Source organism: Procambarus clarkii, chromosome 39 (genome assembly GCF_040958095.1).
Source record: "Procambarus clarkii isolate CNS0578487 chromosome 39, FALCON_Pclarkii_2.0, whole genome shotgun sequence".
NCBI lineage: Eukaryota > Metazoa > Arthropoda > Malacostraca > Decapoda > Cambaridae > Procambarus > Procambarus clarkii.
In genome coordinates, this window is record NC_091188.1 from 37477123 (window position 1) to 37494392 (window position 17270).

A 17270-nucleotide genomic window follows, 5' to 3' on the forward strand; every position below is an offset into this window, starting at 1 on the left:
CACAAATTTCTGAAGGCAGTTCTTATGCTGGCCAACCTGGCATATGCCGCTGATGTTATCCTCTTGATATGGGCTTCAGGGAAGAGGTCTGGCGTGATATCAACCCCCTGGTCTTTCTCTCAGACTCTTGAAGTATTTCATCTCCCAAATGATACCTTGTATCTGGTCGCCTGCTCCCTACACCTATCTTCATTACATTACATTTGCTTGGGTTAAACTCTAACAGCCATTTGTTCGCCCATTCCTGCAGCTTGTCCAGGTCTTCTTGAAGCCTCAAGCTGTCCTCCTCTGTCTTAATCCTTCTCATAATTTTGGCGTCGTCAGCAAACATTGAGAGGAATGAGTCTATACCCTCTGGGAGATCATTTACGTATATCAGAAACAGGATAGGTCCAAGTACAGAGCCCCGTGGGTCTCCACTGGTGACTTCACGCCAGTCTGAGGTCTCACCCCTCACTGTAACTCTCTGCTTCCTGTAGCTTAGGTACTCCCTTACCCACTGGAGCAATTTAGCAGAGAGTCATGTCTGGTGTGAGTGTGTGCTCATCTATTTGTGCCTGCAGGGTCGTTATCTTATTTGTTTTGCTTGTTGCGTCAAGCACATTCCTTCTGCATGTTGCGTCATGCACATACCCTCTGCATGATACAACAGGCAGAAGGAACGCGCACGACGATGCCAAATACCCACAAGCAAGTCGCATTTATTTTCCCTGACAAAATATTTGCCCTGAAATTGGTGTGAAACGTCAAGTGAGGGGTGTGGACACCTCCTGGGGCGGTGCCCACACCCACACGATACCCACTGGTGCCCAACACCCGCTGGTGATGGGGCTAATTACCCCCTCAAGTACCAGCCCTCTTGACGAGGTATTTGTACCCCCGTGGAAGAAAAATTCCCACTGGCAAGGAAAAGCCATTTATATCCCGTTTGTTATATAAACAACTCTTGTAAGTCCGGTGTGGAGCGCCCCCTCGAGGCGTGCTAATTCACACACATTACGGCCTCTCCTGAAATATCAAATATGTGAAAATAATCGTATTTGACAGTGGGGACTAAACACTTGACACTGTGAGCGCCGGGTAATGGCAGCCGAGTCTGTGGTTATCCCTCGCCGACGTCTCATTAGTTTACAGATTGGCCACCAGGAGAGAGAGCGCCTCCGATACCCTGCTCGTTCATCTGACTCTGGCTTCCTCTCGACTTCTGCTTCGTCTGTGTTTCGCGATGGATGTTTGCCTGGAAGGCAGGGCCCGCTGGCCCTGACTAGGGCTCGGGGGGACGTCGCCGCTGTTTGGGGGCCCCAATGGTTGGCGCTGCGGCGCACAAAACGCAGAGTTGGGCAGCGCTGGAGCGCCCGCATTCCTGGAGAGTTGCAGGGATTCCCATGATACCCGTGGGCTATTACGATACCCTGTGGCTCCCAGGATACTCATCGACCCCTCACGATACCCATCACCGCCCACGATACCCATCACCGCCCACGATACCCATCACCGGGCCAAGCCTCACTGTCACTGGACCCGAACACAGGCGGTAATTACGCGCCATAATAACAGTAATCAAATTTGGCGGGCGAGGACCCTGAAATTACAAAAACTATACATCAAGAGGTGCGGTAAAAAGGGGTGAAAAGGGGCCCCAGGACGGGTGACGGGCGGGCCACGGATGGAGACATTACTAGACGGGGCCCCCCCACACCTCCGTCAACAGGGGGAGGGGGGGGGAGGGGATTACATCACGACTGTCCATCTGCAGATAAAAAGAATCTCACACGAATCTAAGTGATGGTTGATCAAGCAGGTGTAAGATTCGCTGTCATTATGCTCGCCAAGATGACCCCTTCGACCCCCCTTTCCCTGTCCCTCCCGTCAAAATAAGCTGTAATTAAGCTGTGACCAGCGCCGGCTTACTGTAAAAGGATCAGCATCACTGGCTGTTCTCTGCGTCTCACTTCTCTGATGATTTATGCGTTAAAAATCCTCTCGCCAGCCGTGATCAGATGACCGTAGCGAGAATGATTAGTTCTGAAGGGAATTCTATAATTTACGCTTATTAGTAGGAAGAAAAATGCCATAAAGGAGAGAGTGGGTGTTGGAGCAACAGGTTCTGACAGTCGGCCCCCCCAAGCTGCCCGTGGCCCACACACACACACACACACACACACACACACACACACACACACACACACACACACACACACACACACACACACACACACACACACACACACACACACACACACACACACACACGCACACACACACACACACACACACACACACACACACACACACACACACACACACACACACACACACACACACGCACACACCCACAGGGGAATTTGACCACAGTAATACACCAATTCTCAGGGGAATTGACAGGGTTGACAAGGATGGATTATTTAACACGGCTGGTTGTCAAGAGCCCCCCATCGCTGGCCAACCAAAGTCTGGCCAGTTTCAGTCAAGAGTGTATAGGGGGAAGTAATCAAACAGGCTGGTTACAACAACGCCAGCTTACTGGGGCATATAATTAGGTCACCGTAGAACATATATACAGAACTGATACACACTAAAGCCGATACTTCCATCAGAAAGAAGAGAGCTTCAACACATGGCTCAACTTTTAGTGTCAAACTCAGTCAACTATCAAATCAGTTGACCTACACATCAGTTAGCAACTCAGTAACAAATCAATATTGCATCACTATTATATCAGTAACGGGTTATACATAGGCTGGAGGCCTATGGAGGCCTGGTCGACGACCGGGCCGTGGCGACGCTAAGCCCCGGAAGCACCTCAAGGTAACCTCAAGGTAGGCATAGCTGACACCAGGCTCCCACCCGGTACAGTGGTACACTACCTTACATAACAGTTGAGAAGTGTGACACTTATAGGTGAGCAAAGGAATCTGTCACATTCTGTAACAATACAACAATGCTCTATAACCCATAAGTACCCACAATCACCTACCATCTGATAACTGATAACTCCGTTAGCTTGATCCATTTACCTAGCATTACTCTCGGAAACTCAACACTACAATATAAAATAATATACTATACAACCAGAGGACTGGACGTATGACGTCTGCCTCTCTGGGAAATCAGGGGAGGAGTGACTTGCCAGCGGCCAGGACGGTCAAGATTGACTGTGTTGCCAGCATGGCAAGTCACCCTTCGTCCCACTAATAACAGAATACAAAGTGGGCATATTTACAACAAGTCCATACCGCTATACATAATAAAATATATATAACATATATATATATATATATATATATATATATATATATATATATATATATATATATATATATATATATATATATATATATATATATATATATATATATATATATGAATAAAAACTCACACCCCAGAAGTGACTCGAACCCATACTCCCAGAAGCAACGCAACTGGTAACTACAGGGCGCCTTAATCCGCTTGACCATCACGGCCGTCAAAAGGAAGTGATAGCCGAGGCTATTTGAGCCACTTCCCCGACGGCAACTCGGATGGTAATCTTGGGCATAGCATTTCACCAAATCACCTCATTCTTTGGGGCACACGTGAGGAACACAAATGCGAACAAGCCTGAATGGTCCCCAGGACTATATGCGAATGAAAACTCACACCCCAGAAGTGACTCGAACCCATACTCCCAGAAGCAACGCAACTGGTAACTACAGGGCGCCTTAATCCGCTTGACCATCACGGCCGTCAAAAGGAAGTGATAGCCGAGGCTATTTGAGCCACTTCCCCGACGGCAACTCGGATGGTAATCTTGGGCATAGCATTTCACCAAATCACCTCATTCTTTGGGGCACACGTGAGGAACACAAATGCGAACAAGCCTGAATGGTCCCCAGGACTATATGCGAATGAAAACTCACACCCCAGAAGTGACTCGAACCCATACTCCCAGAAGCAACGCAACTGGTAACTACAGGGCGCCTTAATCCGCTTGACCATCACGGCCGTCAAAAGGAAGTGATAGCCGAGGCTATTTGAGCCACTTCCCCGACGGCAACTCGGATGGTAATCTTGGGCATAGCATTTCACCAAATCACCTCATTCTTTGGGGCACACGTGAGGAACACAAATGCGAACAAGCCTGAATGGTCCCCAGGACTATATGCGAATGAAAACTCACACCCCAGAAGTGACTCGAACCCATACTCCCAGAAGCAACGCAACTGGTAACTACAGGGCGCCTTAATCCGCTTGACCATCACGGCCGTCAAAAGGAAGTGATAGCCGAGGCTATTTGAGCCACTTCCCCGACGGCAACTCGGATGGTAATCTTGGGCATAGCATTTCACCAAATCACCTCATTCTTTGGGGCACACGTGAGGAACACAAATGCGAACAAGCCTGAATGGTCCCCAGGACTATATGCGAATGAAAACTCACACCCCAGAAGTGACTCGAACCCATACTCCCAGAAGCAACGCAACTGGTAACTACAGGGCGCCTTAATCCGCTTGACCATCACGGCCGTCAAAAGGAAGTGATAGCCGAGGCTATTTGAGCCACTTCCCCGACGGCAACTCGGATGGTAATCTTGGGCATAGCATTTCACCAAATCACCTCATTCTTTGGGGCACACGTGAGGAACACAAATGCGAACAAGCCTGAATGGTCCCCAGGACTATATGCGAATGAAAACTCACACCCCAGAAGTGACTCGAACCCATACTCCCAGAAGCAACGCAACTGGTAACTACAGGGCGCCTTAATCCGCTTGACCATCACAGCCGTCAAAAGGAAGTGATAGCCGAGGCTATTTGAGCCACTTCCCCGACGGCAACTGAGTCGGGGACTCAGTTGAAACGACTGAATGAGTTTTCATTCGCATATAGTCCTGGGGACCATTCAGGCTTGTTCGCATTTGTGTTCCTCACGTGTGCCCCAAAGAATGAGGTGATTTGGTGAAATGCTATGCCCAAGATTACCATCCGAGTTGCCGTCGGGGAAGTGGCTCAAATAGCCTCGGCTATCACTTCCTTTTGACGGCCGTGATGGTCAAGCGGATTAAGGCGCCCTGTAGTTACCAGTTGCGTTGCTTCTGGGAGTATGGGTTCGAGTCACTTCTGGGGTGTGAGTTTTCATTCGCATATAGTCCTGGGGACCATTCAGGCTTGTTCGCATTTGTGTTCCTCACGTGTGCCCCAAAGAATGAGGTGATTTGGTGAAATGCTATGCCCAAGATTACCATCCGAGTTGCCGTCGGGGAAGTGGCTCAAATAGCCTCGGCTATCACTTCCTTTTGACGGCCGTGATGGTCAAGCGGATTAAGGCGCCCTGTAGTTACCAGTTGCGTTGCTTCTGGGAGTATGGGTTCGAGTCACTTCTGGGGTGTGAGTTTTCATTCGCATATAGTCCTGGGGACCATTCAGGCTTGTTCGCATTTGTGTTCCTCACGTGTGCCCCAAAGAATGAGGTGATTTGGTGAAATGCTATGCCCAAGATTACCATCCGAGTTGCCGTCGGGGAAGTGGCTCAAATAGCCTCGGCTATCACTTCCTTTTGACGGCCGTGATGGTCAAGCGGATTAAGGCGCCCTGTAGTTACCAGTTGCGTTGCTTCTGGGAGTATGGGTTCGAGTCACTTCTGGGGTGTGAGTTTTCATTCGCATATAGTCCTGGGGACCATTCAGGCTTGTTCGCATTTGTGTTCCTCACGTGTGCCCCAAAGAATGAGGTGATTTGGTGAAATGCTATGCCCAAGATTACCATCCGAGTTGCCGTCGGGGAAGTGGCTCAAATAGCCTCGGCTATCACTTCCTTTTGACGGCCGTGATGGTCAAGCGGATTAAGGCGCCCTGTAGTTACCAGTTGCGTTGCTTCTGGGAGTATGGGTTCGAGTCACTTCTGGGGTGTGAGTTTTCATTCGCATATAGTCCTGGGGACCATTCAGGCTTGTTCGCATTTGTGTTCCTCACGTGTGCCCCAAAGAATGAGGTGATTTGGTGAAATGCTATGCCCAAGATTACCATCCGAGTTGCCGTCGGGGAAGTGGCTCAAATAGCCTCGGCTATCACTTCCTTTTGACGGCTGTGATGGTCAAGCGGATTAAGGCGCCCTGTAGTTACCAGTTGCGTTGCTTCTGGGAGTATGGGTTCGAGTCACTTCTGGGGTGTGAGTTTTCATTCGCATATAGTCCTGGGGACCATTCAGGCTTGTTCGCATATATATATATATATATATATATATAATATATATATATATATATATATATATATATATATATATATATATATATATATATATATATATATATATATATATATATATATATATATATATGCGGAAAATCCAGAGAAATATGAAAGAAAGTGAACGTTTCGGCCTGTTAAAGCCTTTGTCAACACCAGACTGACAAAGGCTTTAACAAGCCGAAACGTTCACTTTCTTTCATATTTCTCTGTGGATTTTCTGCATAAAGTGATTAGTGTTTAGTGATCGTCTATTGCATATATATATATATATATATATATATATATATGTCGTACCTAGTAGCCAGAACTCACTTCTCAGCCTACTATTCAAGGCCCGATTTGCCTAATAAGCCAAGTTTTCCTGAATTAATATATTTACTATAATTTTTTTCTTATGAAATGATAAAGCAACCCTTTTCTCTATGTATGAGGTCAATTTTTTTTATTGGAGTTAAAATTAACGTAGATATATGACCGAACCTAACCAACCCTACCTAACCTAACCTAACCTATATTTATAGGTAAGGTTAGGTTAGGTAGCCAAAAAAAGCTAGGTTAGGTTAGGTTAGGTAGGTTAGGTAGACGAAAAAACATTAATTCATGAAAACTTGGCTTATTAGGCAAATCGGGCCTTGAATAGTAGGCTGAGAAGTGCGTTCTGGCTATTAGGTACGACATATATATATATATATATATATATATATATATATATATATATATATATATATATATATATGTATATATCCTACCTAAGCATACACGTCAATATGTGTTAATACATAAGGAAGTCATTTTTATATACAGTTGGAACACTTGCTGAAGACGCTCACTGAGGTCAGGGGGGGGGGGAGGTCAGGGGGGGGAGGGGGGATAATGGAAGGAGTTCCAGTAGTTACGATCACCGGTTGTTAAGACTTATTCACCATATATACATACCTTAAATATATGTGTGTACGAACCTAAACTTCTGTTATTCTGTACAATAATAATTCTACAAGAGTAAGCTAACGAAAAATTAAATTACTGAGCTTATGACCTCTACACTAACACCAATATTTACATGACGTATGGGGTCATAACAGTGGGACACGAACAAGGGGACACAGGTGGAGACTGAGTACCCACATGAGCCACAGGGACGTTAGAAAGAACTTTTTCAGTGTGGGAGTAGTTAACAGGTGGAATGTATTAGGCAGTGATGTGGTGGAGGCTGACTCCATACACAGTTTATAGTGTAGATATGATAGAGCCCAGTAGGCTCAGGAACCTGTATACCAGTTGATTAACAGTTGAGAAGCGGAACCAAAGAGCCAGAGCTCAATTCCTGCAAGCACAACTAGGTGAGTACACACACACACACGCGCGCGCGCGTGCGCGAGATTAATGATTCTTGCTCGAATCTTTCTTTTCTTATCTTTTTCTTCACTTGAGGAAATAAATAAAAATCATTAACCCTCCAAAAGTTAGTTTTAGCGAATTAACTTAACCTGTCACTGAGATGCGTTTCGTTAACTCGTGTAAACATTCTCGGAGGCCGAGATTAAATGGTTATAAACTGATTGACTGATGAAGATAGTCACCCAAGAGGTGACACGAGTCAACCTCTCCTTTCACAAAGAACGTCGCTTTTCGCTCGTAGGCGTTACATAAGGCCCAAAAAATTATCGTACTAGAAGAAACGGCTGGTGAAAGTGACGTACTGTCCCGTTTTCTGTTTTGGGACCTCTGGTAGGTAAGGGGAGACCACTTTAAATTGACCGTTTTCTAGACGTTGGGGAACCTTAGGAGGACGGACGGGTTGATGACCAAATCACACACCAGAAGATGAGGAGACGACGACGTTTTGGTCCGTCCTGGACCGAATCAGTCGAATCACGTAAGATCTGAATCAGGGCGTTTGTATTTCACTTGATATTGGTCCAGGACGGACCGAAACGTCGTCGTCTCCTCATCTTCTGGTGTGTGGTCTGTGTCTGTCTGTCTGTCTGTTTGTCTGTCTGTCTGTCTGTCTGTCTGTCTGTCTGTCTGTCTGTCTGTCTGTCTGTCTGTCTGTCTGTCTGTCTGTCTGTCTGTCTGTCTGTCTGTCTGTCTGTCTGTCTGTCTCTGTCTGTCTGTCTGTCTGTCTCTCTCTCTCTCATCATATCTTCACTCCCGTGATTGTGTCATTCTCTACAATCTCTTATGTTCTCATGACGGCTGGGACAGTATTCGGTCCCTGTCCTGCCCTGTTCTGCCCTGTTCTGTCCTGTTCTGCCCTGTCCTGCCCTGTTCTGTCCTGTTCTGCCCTGTCCTGCCCTGTTCTCTCCTGTTCTGTCCTGTTCTGTCCTGCTCTGTCCTGTTCTGTCCTGTTCTGTCCTGTCCTGCCCTGTTCTCTCCTGTTCTGTCCTGTTCTGTCCTGTTCTGTCCTGTTCTGTCCTGTTCTGCCCTGTCCTGCCCTGTTCTCTCCTGTTCTGTCCTGTTCTGTCCTGTTCTGTCCTGTCCTGCCCTGTCCTGCCCTGTTCTGTCCTGTCCTGCCCTGTTCTGTCCTGTTCTGCCCTGTTCTGTCCTGTTCTGTCCTGTTCTGTCCTGTTCTGTCCTGTTCTGTCCTGTTCTGTCCTGTTCTGCCCTGTCCTGCCCTGTTCTGCCCTATTCTGTCCTGTTCTGCCCTGTTCTGTCCTGTTCTGCCCTGTCCTGCCCTGTTCTGTCCTGTTCTGTCCTGTTCTGTCCTGTTCTGTCCTGTTCTGTCCTGTTCTGTCCTGTTCTGCCCTGTCCTGCCCTGTTCTGTCCTGTTCTGCCCTGTTCTGTCCTGTTCTGTCCTGTTCTGTCCTGTTCTGTCCTGTTCTGTTCTGTTCTGTCCTGTTCTGCCCTGTTCTGCCCTGTCCTGCCCTGTTCTGCCCTGTTCTGTCCTGTTCTGCCCTGTTCTGTCCTGTTCTGCCCTGTTCTGCCCTGTCCTGCCCTGTTCTGCCCTGTTCTGCCCTGTTCTGCCCTGTTCTGCCCTGTCCTGCCCTGTTCTGCCCTGTTCTGCCCTGTTCTGCCCTGTCCTGCCCTGTTCTGCCCTGTTCTGCCCTGTTCTGCCCTGTTCTGTCCTGTTCTGCCCTGTTCTGTCCTGTTCTGTCCTGTTCTGCCCTGTTCTGTCCTGTTCTGCCCTGTTCTGCCCTGTTCTGCCCTGTTCTGTCCTGTTCTGCCCTGTTCTGTCCTGTTCTGCCCTGTTCTGCCCGGTTCTGTCCTGTCTGCCCTGTTCTGCCCTGTTCTGCCCTGTTCTGCCCTGTTCTGTCCTGTTCTGCCCTGTCCTGCCCTGTTCTGTCCTGTTCTGCCCTGTTCTGCCCTGTTCTGCCCTGTTCTGCCCTGTTCTGTCCTGTTCTGTCCTGTTCTGCCCTGTTCTGCCCTGTTCTGTCCTGTTCTGTCCTGTTCTGCCCTGTTCTGCCCTGTTCTGCCCTGTTCTGTCCTGTTCTCTCCTGTTCTCGATGTTCGTAGAGTGTAATTTGGCGTTAATTGGTTGTTGATGGGTGGGTTGGCTTGTTTAATGTAAAGTGCCTCTCCGAGGTCCAGTCTTCTGTCTCTGTAATTGAGAATAATTGACAAACTGTCAATTATTGACAGTTAACTGTCAATTATTGACAGTTAACTGTCAATTATTGACAGTTAACTGTCAATCTGATCATCACCAGATATCTTGTCAAGTCATGATAGTTCTGGGTTGAGACGGAGTCAGCTGTGTACCAGAGCCTTGATGTGGTCAGTCTATCTTGAGGTTAACTTGAGGTTATCTTGAGGTTATTATGAGATGATTTCAGGGCTTAGCGTCCCCGCGGCCCGGTCCTCGACCAGGACTCCTTTTTGTTACACATTCCCAGGAAGCAGCCCGTAGCAGCTGACTCCCAGGTACCTATTTACTGCTAGGTTAACAGCGAATCAGGATGAAAGAAACTCTGCCCATTTTTTTCCGCCTCCGCCGGAGATCAAACCAGTAACCTTAGGACTACATATCCCGAGCGCTGTCCACTCAGCCGTCAAAACCCTGTTGAGCGCACATGATCCAAATATTCCTTCAGTTTCCCCTTCACCGTGAAAATTTACTTTCTCCTTCTTTCTGTCTCTCTTCTCTCTCTCTCTCTCTCTCCTTCACCACCTACCGTTCCCATCCTGCTTCACACACTCTTCCTCTTCCCTCCCATCCCCAGCCATCCCTCCCATCTCAGCCATCCCCAGCCGTCCCAGCCGTCCCAGCCTTGAGGGAGGGCCTCTGGCCGTCTATAACAATAGTGTGACCGACAAACCCATTACGTGATATAGGCTCAGACAACCCCCAAGGTATTATTATGGTGACCGCTCTGTGCTGGGCACCTCCTACCCGCACCTCTCTGTCTGTCTGTCTGTCTGTCTGTCTGTCTGTCTGTCTGTCTGTCTGTCTGTCTGTCTGTCTGTCTGTCTGTCTGTCTGTCTGTCTGTCTGTCTGTCTGTCTGTCTGTCTGTCTGTCTGTCTGTCTGTCTGTCTCTGTCTCTGTCTCTGTCTCTGTCTCTGTCTCTGTCTCTGTCTCTCTCTCTCTCTCTCTCTCTCTCTCTCTCTCTCTCTCTCTCTCTCTCTCTCTCTCTCTCTCTCTCTCTCTCTCTCTCTCTCTCTCTCTCTCTCTCTCTCTCTCTCTCTCTCTCTCTCTCTCTCTCTCTCTCTCTCTCTCTCTCTCTCTCTCTCTCTCTCTCTCTCTCTCTCTCTCTCTCTCTCTCTCTCTCTCTCTCTCTCTGTGTTTAAAGCTCAATACGAATGTCACTGATATTCCTAAATAAATCTCAAAGCAAGGCGTTAGCAACCAACAACATCTGTCTGATGACCATTTCTTCCTCATTAGTAGTAACCATCACATGACCTCATCACCTCCACCTTTTTCCCCTCTGGAAAAATTAGATGGACCTTTTCACATGGAAGTTTAGCAGGTGCAGTTTAGAGCAGGAATGTGGAGTTCTTGAGGTTATCTTGAGGTTATCTTGAGGGTATCTTGAGGTTATCTGGAGGTTATCTTGAGGGTATCTGGAGGTTATCTTGAGGGTATCTTGAGGTTATCTTGAGGGTATCTTGAGGTTATCTTGAGGTTATCTTGAGGGTATCTTGAGGGTATCTTGAGGGTATCTTGAGGCTATCTTGAGGGTATCTTGAGGTTATCTTGAGGTTATCTTGAGGGTATCTTGAGGGTATCTTGAGGTTATCTGGAGGTTATCTTGAGGGTATCTTGAGGTTATCTTAAGGGTATCTTGAGGCTATCTTGAGGTTATCTTGAGGTTATCTGGAGATAATCTTGAGTTTATCTTGAGGGTATCTTGAGGTTATCTTGAGGGTATCTTGAGGCTATCTTGAGGTTATCTTGAGGTTATCTTGAGGTTATCTTAAGGGTATCTTGAGGCTATCTTGAGGTTATCTTGAGGTTATCTTGAGGTAATCTTAAGGGTATCTTGAGGTTATCTGGAGGTTATCTGGAGGTTATCTTGAGGTTATCTTGAGGTTATCTGGAGATAATATTGAGGTTATCTTGAGGGTATCTTGAGGTTATCTTGAGGGTATCTTGAGGCTATCTTGAGGTTATCTTGAGGGTATCTTGAGGTTATCTTAAGGGTATCTTGAGGGTATCTTGAGGGTATCTTGAGGGTATCTTGAAGTTATCTTGAGGTTATCTTGAGGTTATCTGGAAGTTATCTTGAGTTTATCTTGAGGGTATCTTGAGGTTATCTTGAGGGTATCTTGAGGCTATCTTGAGGGTATTTTGAGGTTATCTTGAGGTTATCTTGAAGTTATCTTGAGGTTATCTTGAGGTTATCTTGAGGTTATCTTGAGGTTATCTGGAGGTTATCTTGAGTTTATCTTGAGGGTATCTTGAGGTTATCTTGAGGGTATCTTGAGGCTATCTTGAGGTTATCTTGAGGTTATCTTGAGGTTATCTTAAGGGTATCTTGAGGGTATCTTGAAGTTATTTTGAGGTTATCTTGAGGTTATCTGGAGGTTATCTTGAGTTTATCTTGAGGGTATCTTGAGGTTATCTTGAGGGTATCTTGAGGCTATCTTGAGGTTATCTTGAGGTTATCTTGAGGTTATCTTAAGGGTATCTTGAGGGTATCTTGAAGTTATTTTGAGGTTATCTTGAGGTTATCTGGAGGTTATCTTGAGTTTATCTTGAGGGTATCTTGAGGTTATCTTGAGGGTATCTTGAGGCTATCTTGAGGTTATCTTGAGGTTATCTTGAGGTTATCTTAAGGGTATCTTGAGGCTATCTTGAGGTTATCTTGAGGTTATCTTGAGGTAATCTTAAGGGTATCTTGAGGTTATCTGGAGGTTATCTGGAGGTTATCTTGAGGTTATCTTGAGGTTATCTGGAGATAATATTGAGGTTATCTTGAGGGTATCTTGAGGTTATCTTGAGGGTATCTTGAGGCTATCTTGAGGTTATCTTGAGGGTATCTTGAGGTTATCTTAAGGGTATCTTGAGGGTATCTTGAGGGTATCTTGAGGGTATCTTGAAGTTATCTTGAGGTTATCTTGAGGTTATCTGGAAGTTATCTTGAGTTTATCTTGAGGGTATCTTGAGGTTATCTTGAGGGTATCTTGAGGCTATCTTGAGGGTATTTTGAGGTTATCTTGAGGTTATCTTGAAGTTATCTTGAGGTTATCTTGAGGTTATCTTGAGGTTATCTTGAGGTTATCTGGAGGTTATCTTGAGTTTATCTTGAGGGTATCTTGAGGTTATCTTGAGGGTATCTTGAGGCTATCTTGAGGTTATCTTGAGGTTATCTTGAGGTTATCTTAAGGGTATCTTGAGGGTATCTTGAAGTTATTTTGAGGTTATCTTGAGGTTATCTGGAGGTTATCTTGAGTTTATCTTGAGGGTATCTTGAGGTTATCTTGAGGGTATCTTGAGGCTATCTTGAGGGTATTTTGAGGTTATCTTGAGGTTATCTTGAAGTTATCTTGAGGTTATTTGGAGGTTATCTTGAGGTTATCCTGAGATGATTTCAGGGCTTAGCGTCCCCGCGGCCCGGTCCTCGACCAGGCCTCCGTTTTGTTACACATCCCCCAGGGGATCGAACCAGGAACTCTAGCATCACTATAGCGGCGGTAGTAGAGCCAGCGGCAGCACCACTAGAGCGGCGGTAGTAGAGCTGGCGGCAGCATCACTAGAGAGGCGGTAGTAGAGCCAGCGGCAGCATCACTAGAGAGGCGGTAGTAGAGCTGGCGGCAGCATCACTAGAGAGGCGGTAGTAGAGCCAGCGGCAGCATCACTAGAGCGGTGGTAGTAGAGCTGGCGGCAGCATCACTAGAGAGGCGGTAGTAGAGCTGGCGGCATCACTAGAGCGGTGGTAGTAGAGCTGGCGGCAGCATCACTAGAGAGGCGGCAGTAGAGCCAGCGGCAGCATCACTAGAGAGGTGGTAGTAGAGCTGGCGGCAGCACCACTAGAGAGGCGGTAGTAGAGCTGGCGGCAGCATCACTAGAGAGGCGGTAGTAGAGCTGGCGGCAGCATCACTAGAGAGGCGGTAGTAGAGCTGGCGGCAGCATCACTAGAGCGGCGGTAGTAGAGCCAGCGGCAGCATCACTAGAGCGGCGGTAGTAGAGCTGGCGGCAGCATCACTAGAGAGGCGGTAGTAGAGCCAGCGGCAGCACCACTAGAGCGGCGGTAGTAGAGCTGGCGGCAGCATCACTAGAGCGGCGGTAGTAGAGCTGGCGGCAGCATCACTAGAGCGGCGGTAGTAGAGCTGGCGGCAGCATCACTAGAGCGGCGGTAGTAGAGCTGGCGGCAGCATCACTAGAGAGGCGGTAGTAGAGCTGGCGGCAGCACCACTAGAGCGGCGGTAGTAGAGCTGGCGGCAGCATCACTAGAAAGGCGGTAGTAGAGCCAGCGGCAGCACCACTAGAGCGGCGGTAGTAGAGCTGGCGGCAGCATCACTAGAGAGGCGGTTGTAGAGCTGGCGGCAGCATCACTAGAGAGGCGGTAGTAGAGCTGGCGGCAGCATCACTAGAGAGGTGGTAGTAGAGCTGACGGCAGCATCACTAGAGAGGTGGTAGTAGAGCTGGCGGCAGCATCACTAGAGATGCGGTAGTAGAGCTGGCGGCAGCATCACTAGAGAGGCGGTAGTAGAGCTGGCGGCAGCATCACTAGAGAGGCGGTAGTAGAGCTGGCGGCAGCATCACTAGAGAGGCGGTAGTAGAGCTGGCGGCAGCATCACTAGAGAGGTGGTAGTAGAGCTGGCGGCAGCATCACTAGAGAGGTGGTAGTAGAGCTGGCGGCAGCATCACTAGAGAGGCGGTAGTAGAGCCAGCGGCAGCACCACTAGAGCGGCGGTAGTAGAGCTGGCGGCAGCATCACTAGAGCGGCGGTAGTAGAGCTGGCGGCAGCATCACTAGAGCGGCGGTAGTAGAGCTGGCGGCAGCATCACTAGAGCGGCGGTAGTAGAGCTGGCGGCAGCATCACTAGAGAGGCGGTAGTAGAGCTGGCGGCAGCACCACTAGAGCGGCGGTAGTAGAGCTGGCGGCAGCATCACTAGAAAGGCGGTAGTAGAGCCAGCGGCAGCACCACTAGAGCGGCGGTAGTAGAGCTGGCGGCAGCATCACTAGAGAGGCGGTTGTAGAGCTGGCGGCAGCATCACTAGAGAGGCGGTAGTAGAGCTGGCGGCAGCATCACTAGAGAGGTGGTAGTAGAGCTGACGGCAGCATCACTAGAGAGGTGGTAGTAGAGCTGGCGGCAGCATCACTAGAGATGCGGTAGTAGAGCTGGCGGCAGCATCACTAGAGAGGCGGTAGTAGAGCTGGCGGCAGCATCACTAGAGAGGCGGTAGTAGAGCTGGCGGCAGCATCACTAGAGAGGCGGTAGTAGAGCTGGCGGCAGCATCACTAGAGAGGTGGTAGTAGAGCTGGCGGCAGCATCACTAGAGAGGTGGTAGTAGAGCTGGCGGCAGCATCACTAGAGAGGCGGTAGTAGAGCTGGCGGCAGCATCACTAGAGAGGCGGTAGTAGAGCTGGCGGCAGCATCACTAGAGAGGCGGTAGTAGAGCTGGCGGCAGCATCACTAGAGAGGTGGTAGTAGAGCTGGCGGCAGCATCACTAGAGAGGCGGTAGTAGAGCTGGCGGCAGCATCACTAGAGAGGTGGCAGTAGAGCTGGCGGCAGCATCACTAGAGAGGCGGTAGTAGAGCTGGCGGCAGCATCACTAGAGAGGCGGTAGTAGAGCTGGCGGCAGCATCACTAGAGAGGTGGTAGTAGAGCTGGCGGCAGCATCACTAGAGAGGCGGTAGTAGAGCTGGCGGCAGCATCACTAGAGAGGCGGTAGTAGAGCTGGCGGCAGCATCACTAGAGAGGCGGTAGTAGAGCTGGCGGCAGCATCACTAGAGAGGCGGTAGTAGAGCTGGCGGCAGCATCACTAGAGAGGCGGTAGTAGAGCTGGCGGCAGCATCACTAGAGAGGCGGTAGTAGAGCTGGCGGCAGCATCACTAGAGAGGCGGTAGTAGAGCTGGCGGCAGCATCACTAGAGAGGAGGTAGTAGAGCTGGCGGCAGCATCACTAGAGAGGCGGTAGCATCACTAGAGAGGCTGTAGTAGTAGAGCCAGCGGCAGCATCACTAGAGCGGCGGTAGTAGAGCTGGCGGCAGCATCACTAGAGCGGCGGTAGTAGAGCCAGCGGCAGCATCACTAGAGAGGTGGTAGTAGAGCTGGCGGCAGCATCACTAGAGAGGCGGTAGTAGAGCTGGCGGCAGCAGCGGCATCATAACCTGGGATCCTCATTTGCTTTCTCCATACAGCGTGTTAGGTCGGCGACGGGGTAGTGATGGTCACCTTCTGTCACCTCGGGTATTCAGCGAGGTGCATGGGGCGCCCCTTCTCCTTTGACGGGCCGACCGGGGTGTGAACCCGTCCACTGACGTGACGGCCAGGGGTGAATCTGTCTGCTGTATAGACAGGAAACTCCACTGATGGATAAAAGACTCGACTGGTGGACAAAGGCCACGACTAATGGACAAAGGACAAAACTATTGGACAATGGATGACACTAATAGACAATGGACAAAACTGGCGAGCTAAAAAATGCAACTGATGGACGCCAGTGAATGAAATTTCACGAACCGTCTTCAGAGTTGAATGTGAGTGCATGATCAATACTAGTAGTCGTTAGCTTGCACTCTCCAAGTGTGCACTCTCTTAATCTCTCAGTGTGGGAGCCAAGTCTACCAAGTTGAGCATCGACGGATAACCCCGTGGCTGGGCAGACCAATGATATTGCAAGGGTCGTTGCATACCCTGTCTACGAGAATACAGAGTAGATTATACAGGTCATCATTGACTCTCAGTATTCTACAGGCAAGGAGTGAGCGGGAGTTTGGGGGATATGGCAGACGCAAGCGGGGACTTCGCAAAGTCATGTGAAGTCAGATCGCTAACTACTCAGTATGTTTACATACGCAGAGAAATCACATTATCGTCATATATCAATGAGAAAATCCACAGCAGCTGTGGGTGGGGATTCGAACCTATGTGCTGGGTATTCGCTGATGCACGATCTAGATCACTACGCCAGGACATGGTACAGGAATTGCAAAGTGGGGTGCTAATGCTAACAAAGGATAAACGTGTGTTAAAGCAGTTTAGGATCCCAGAGTTCCATACATCACAGTCCGCTGTGTGAACTCTGAAGAACTCTTATAAAGTTTCACTACGCTTTGCACTCAAGTTTACTGCCGTTCGCCCGCATAATCGGGCAATTTCCTTCACTCGAAGTTGTGCTAGTGAGCCGCTGGTGTAGAGAGATATATACACCACGTGACGGCGCGGGAGTAGCCGACTCGGTGTCAAAATTGTGACGGCTTATATCTGTGTCATCATCAAACAGTGAAGGGTTTAAAGGCCGTCTAAGTGACGTCTAGAGTTGTCGCTCGTTTGTGAAAAGATTAATTTTAATCCAGACTTGCTGCCCGAGTATGTATTGGTGATTACACTTAGCCCTCAAGGGCCAGACCACGCGCCTACCTGAGGAGCGTGGAACATGAGCGGCGCCTTCGTACTTAGTTTCCGTCGCCTGTGTTCGAACACCACGTGTCAT

The 17270-nt window shown here is 48.7% G+C and overlaps 1 protein-coding gene across 1 annotated transcript in view; it reads right to left on the reverse strand.

Annotated features, from left to right (window-relative positions):
• The window catches only part of LOC138372682 (extracellular matrix protein A-like), a 23356-nt gene extending 6086 nt beyond the window's left edge, over nt 1-17270 (reverse strand). The window contains exon 1 of the mRNA XM_069338186.1: nt 17198-17270. Coding sequence (XP_069194287.1) covers nt 17198-17270 — 73 coding nt within the window. The remainder of the gene's footprint in view (nt 1-17197) is intronic.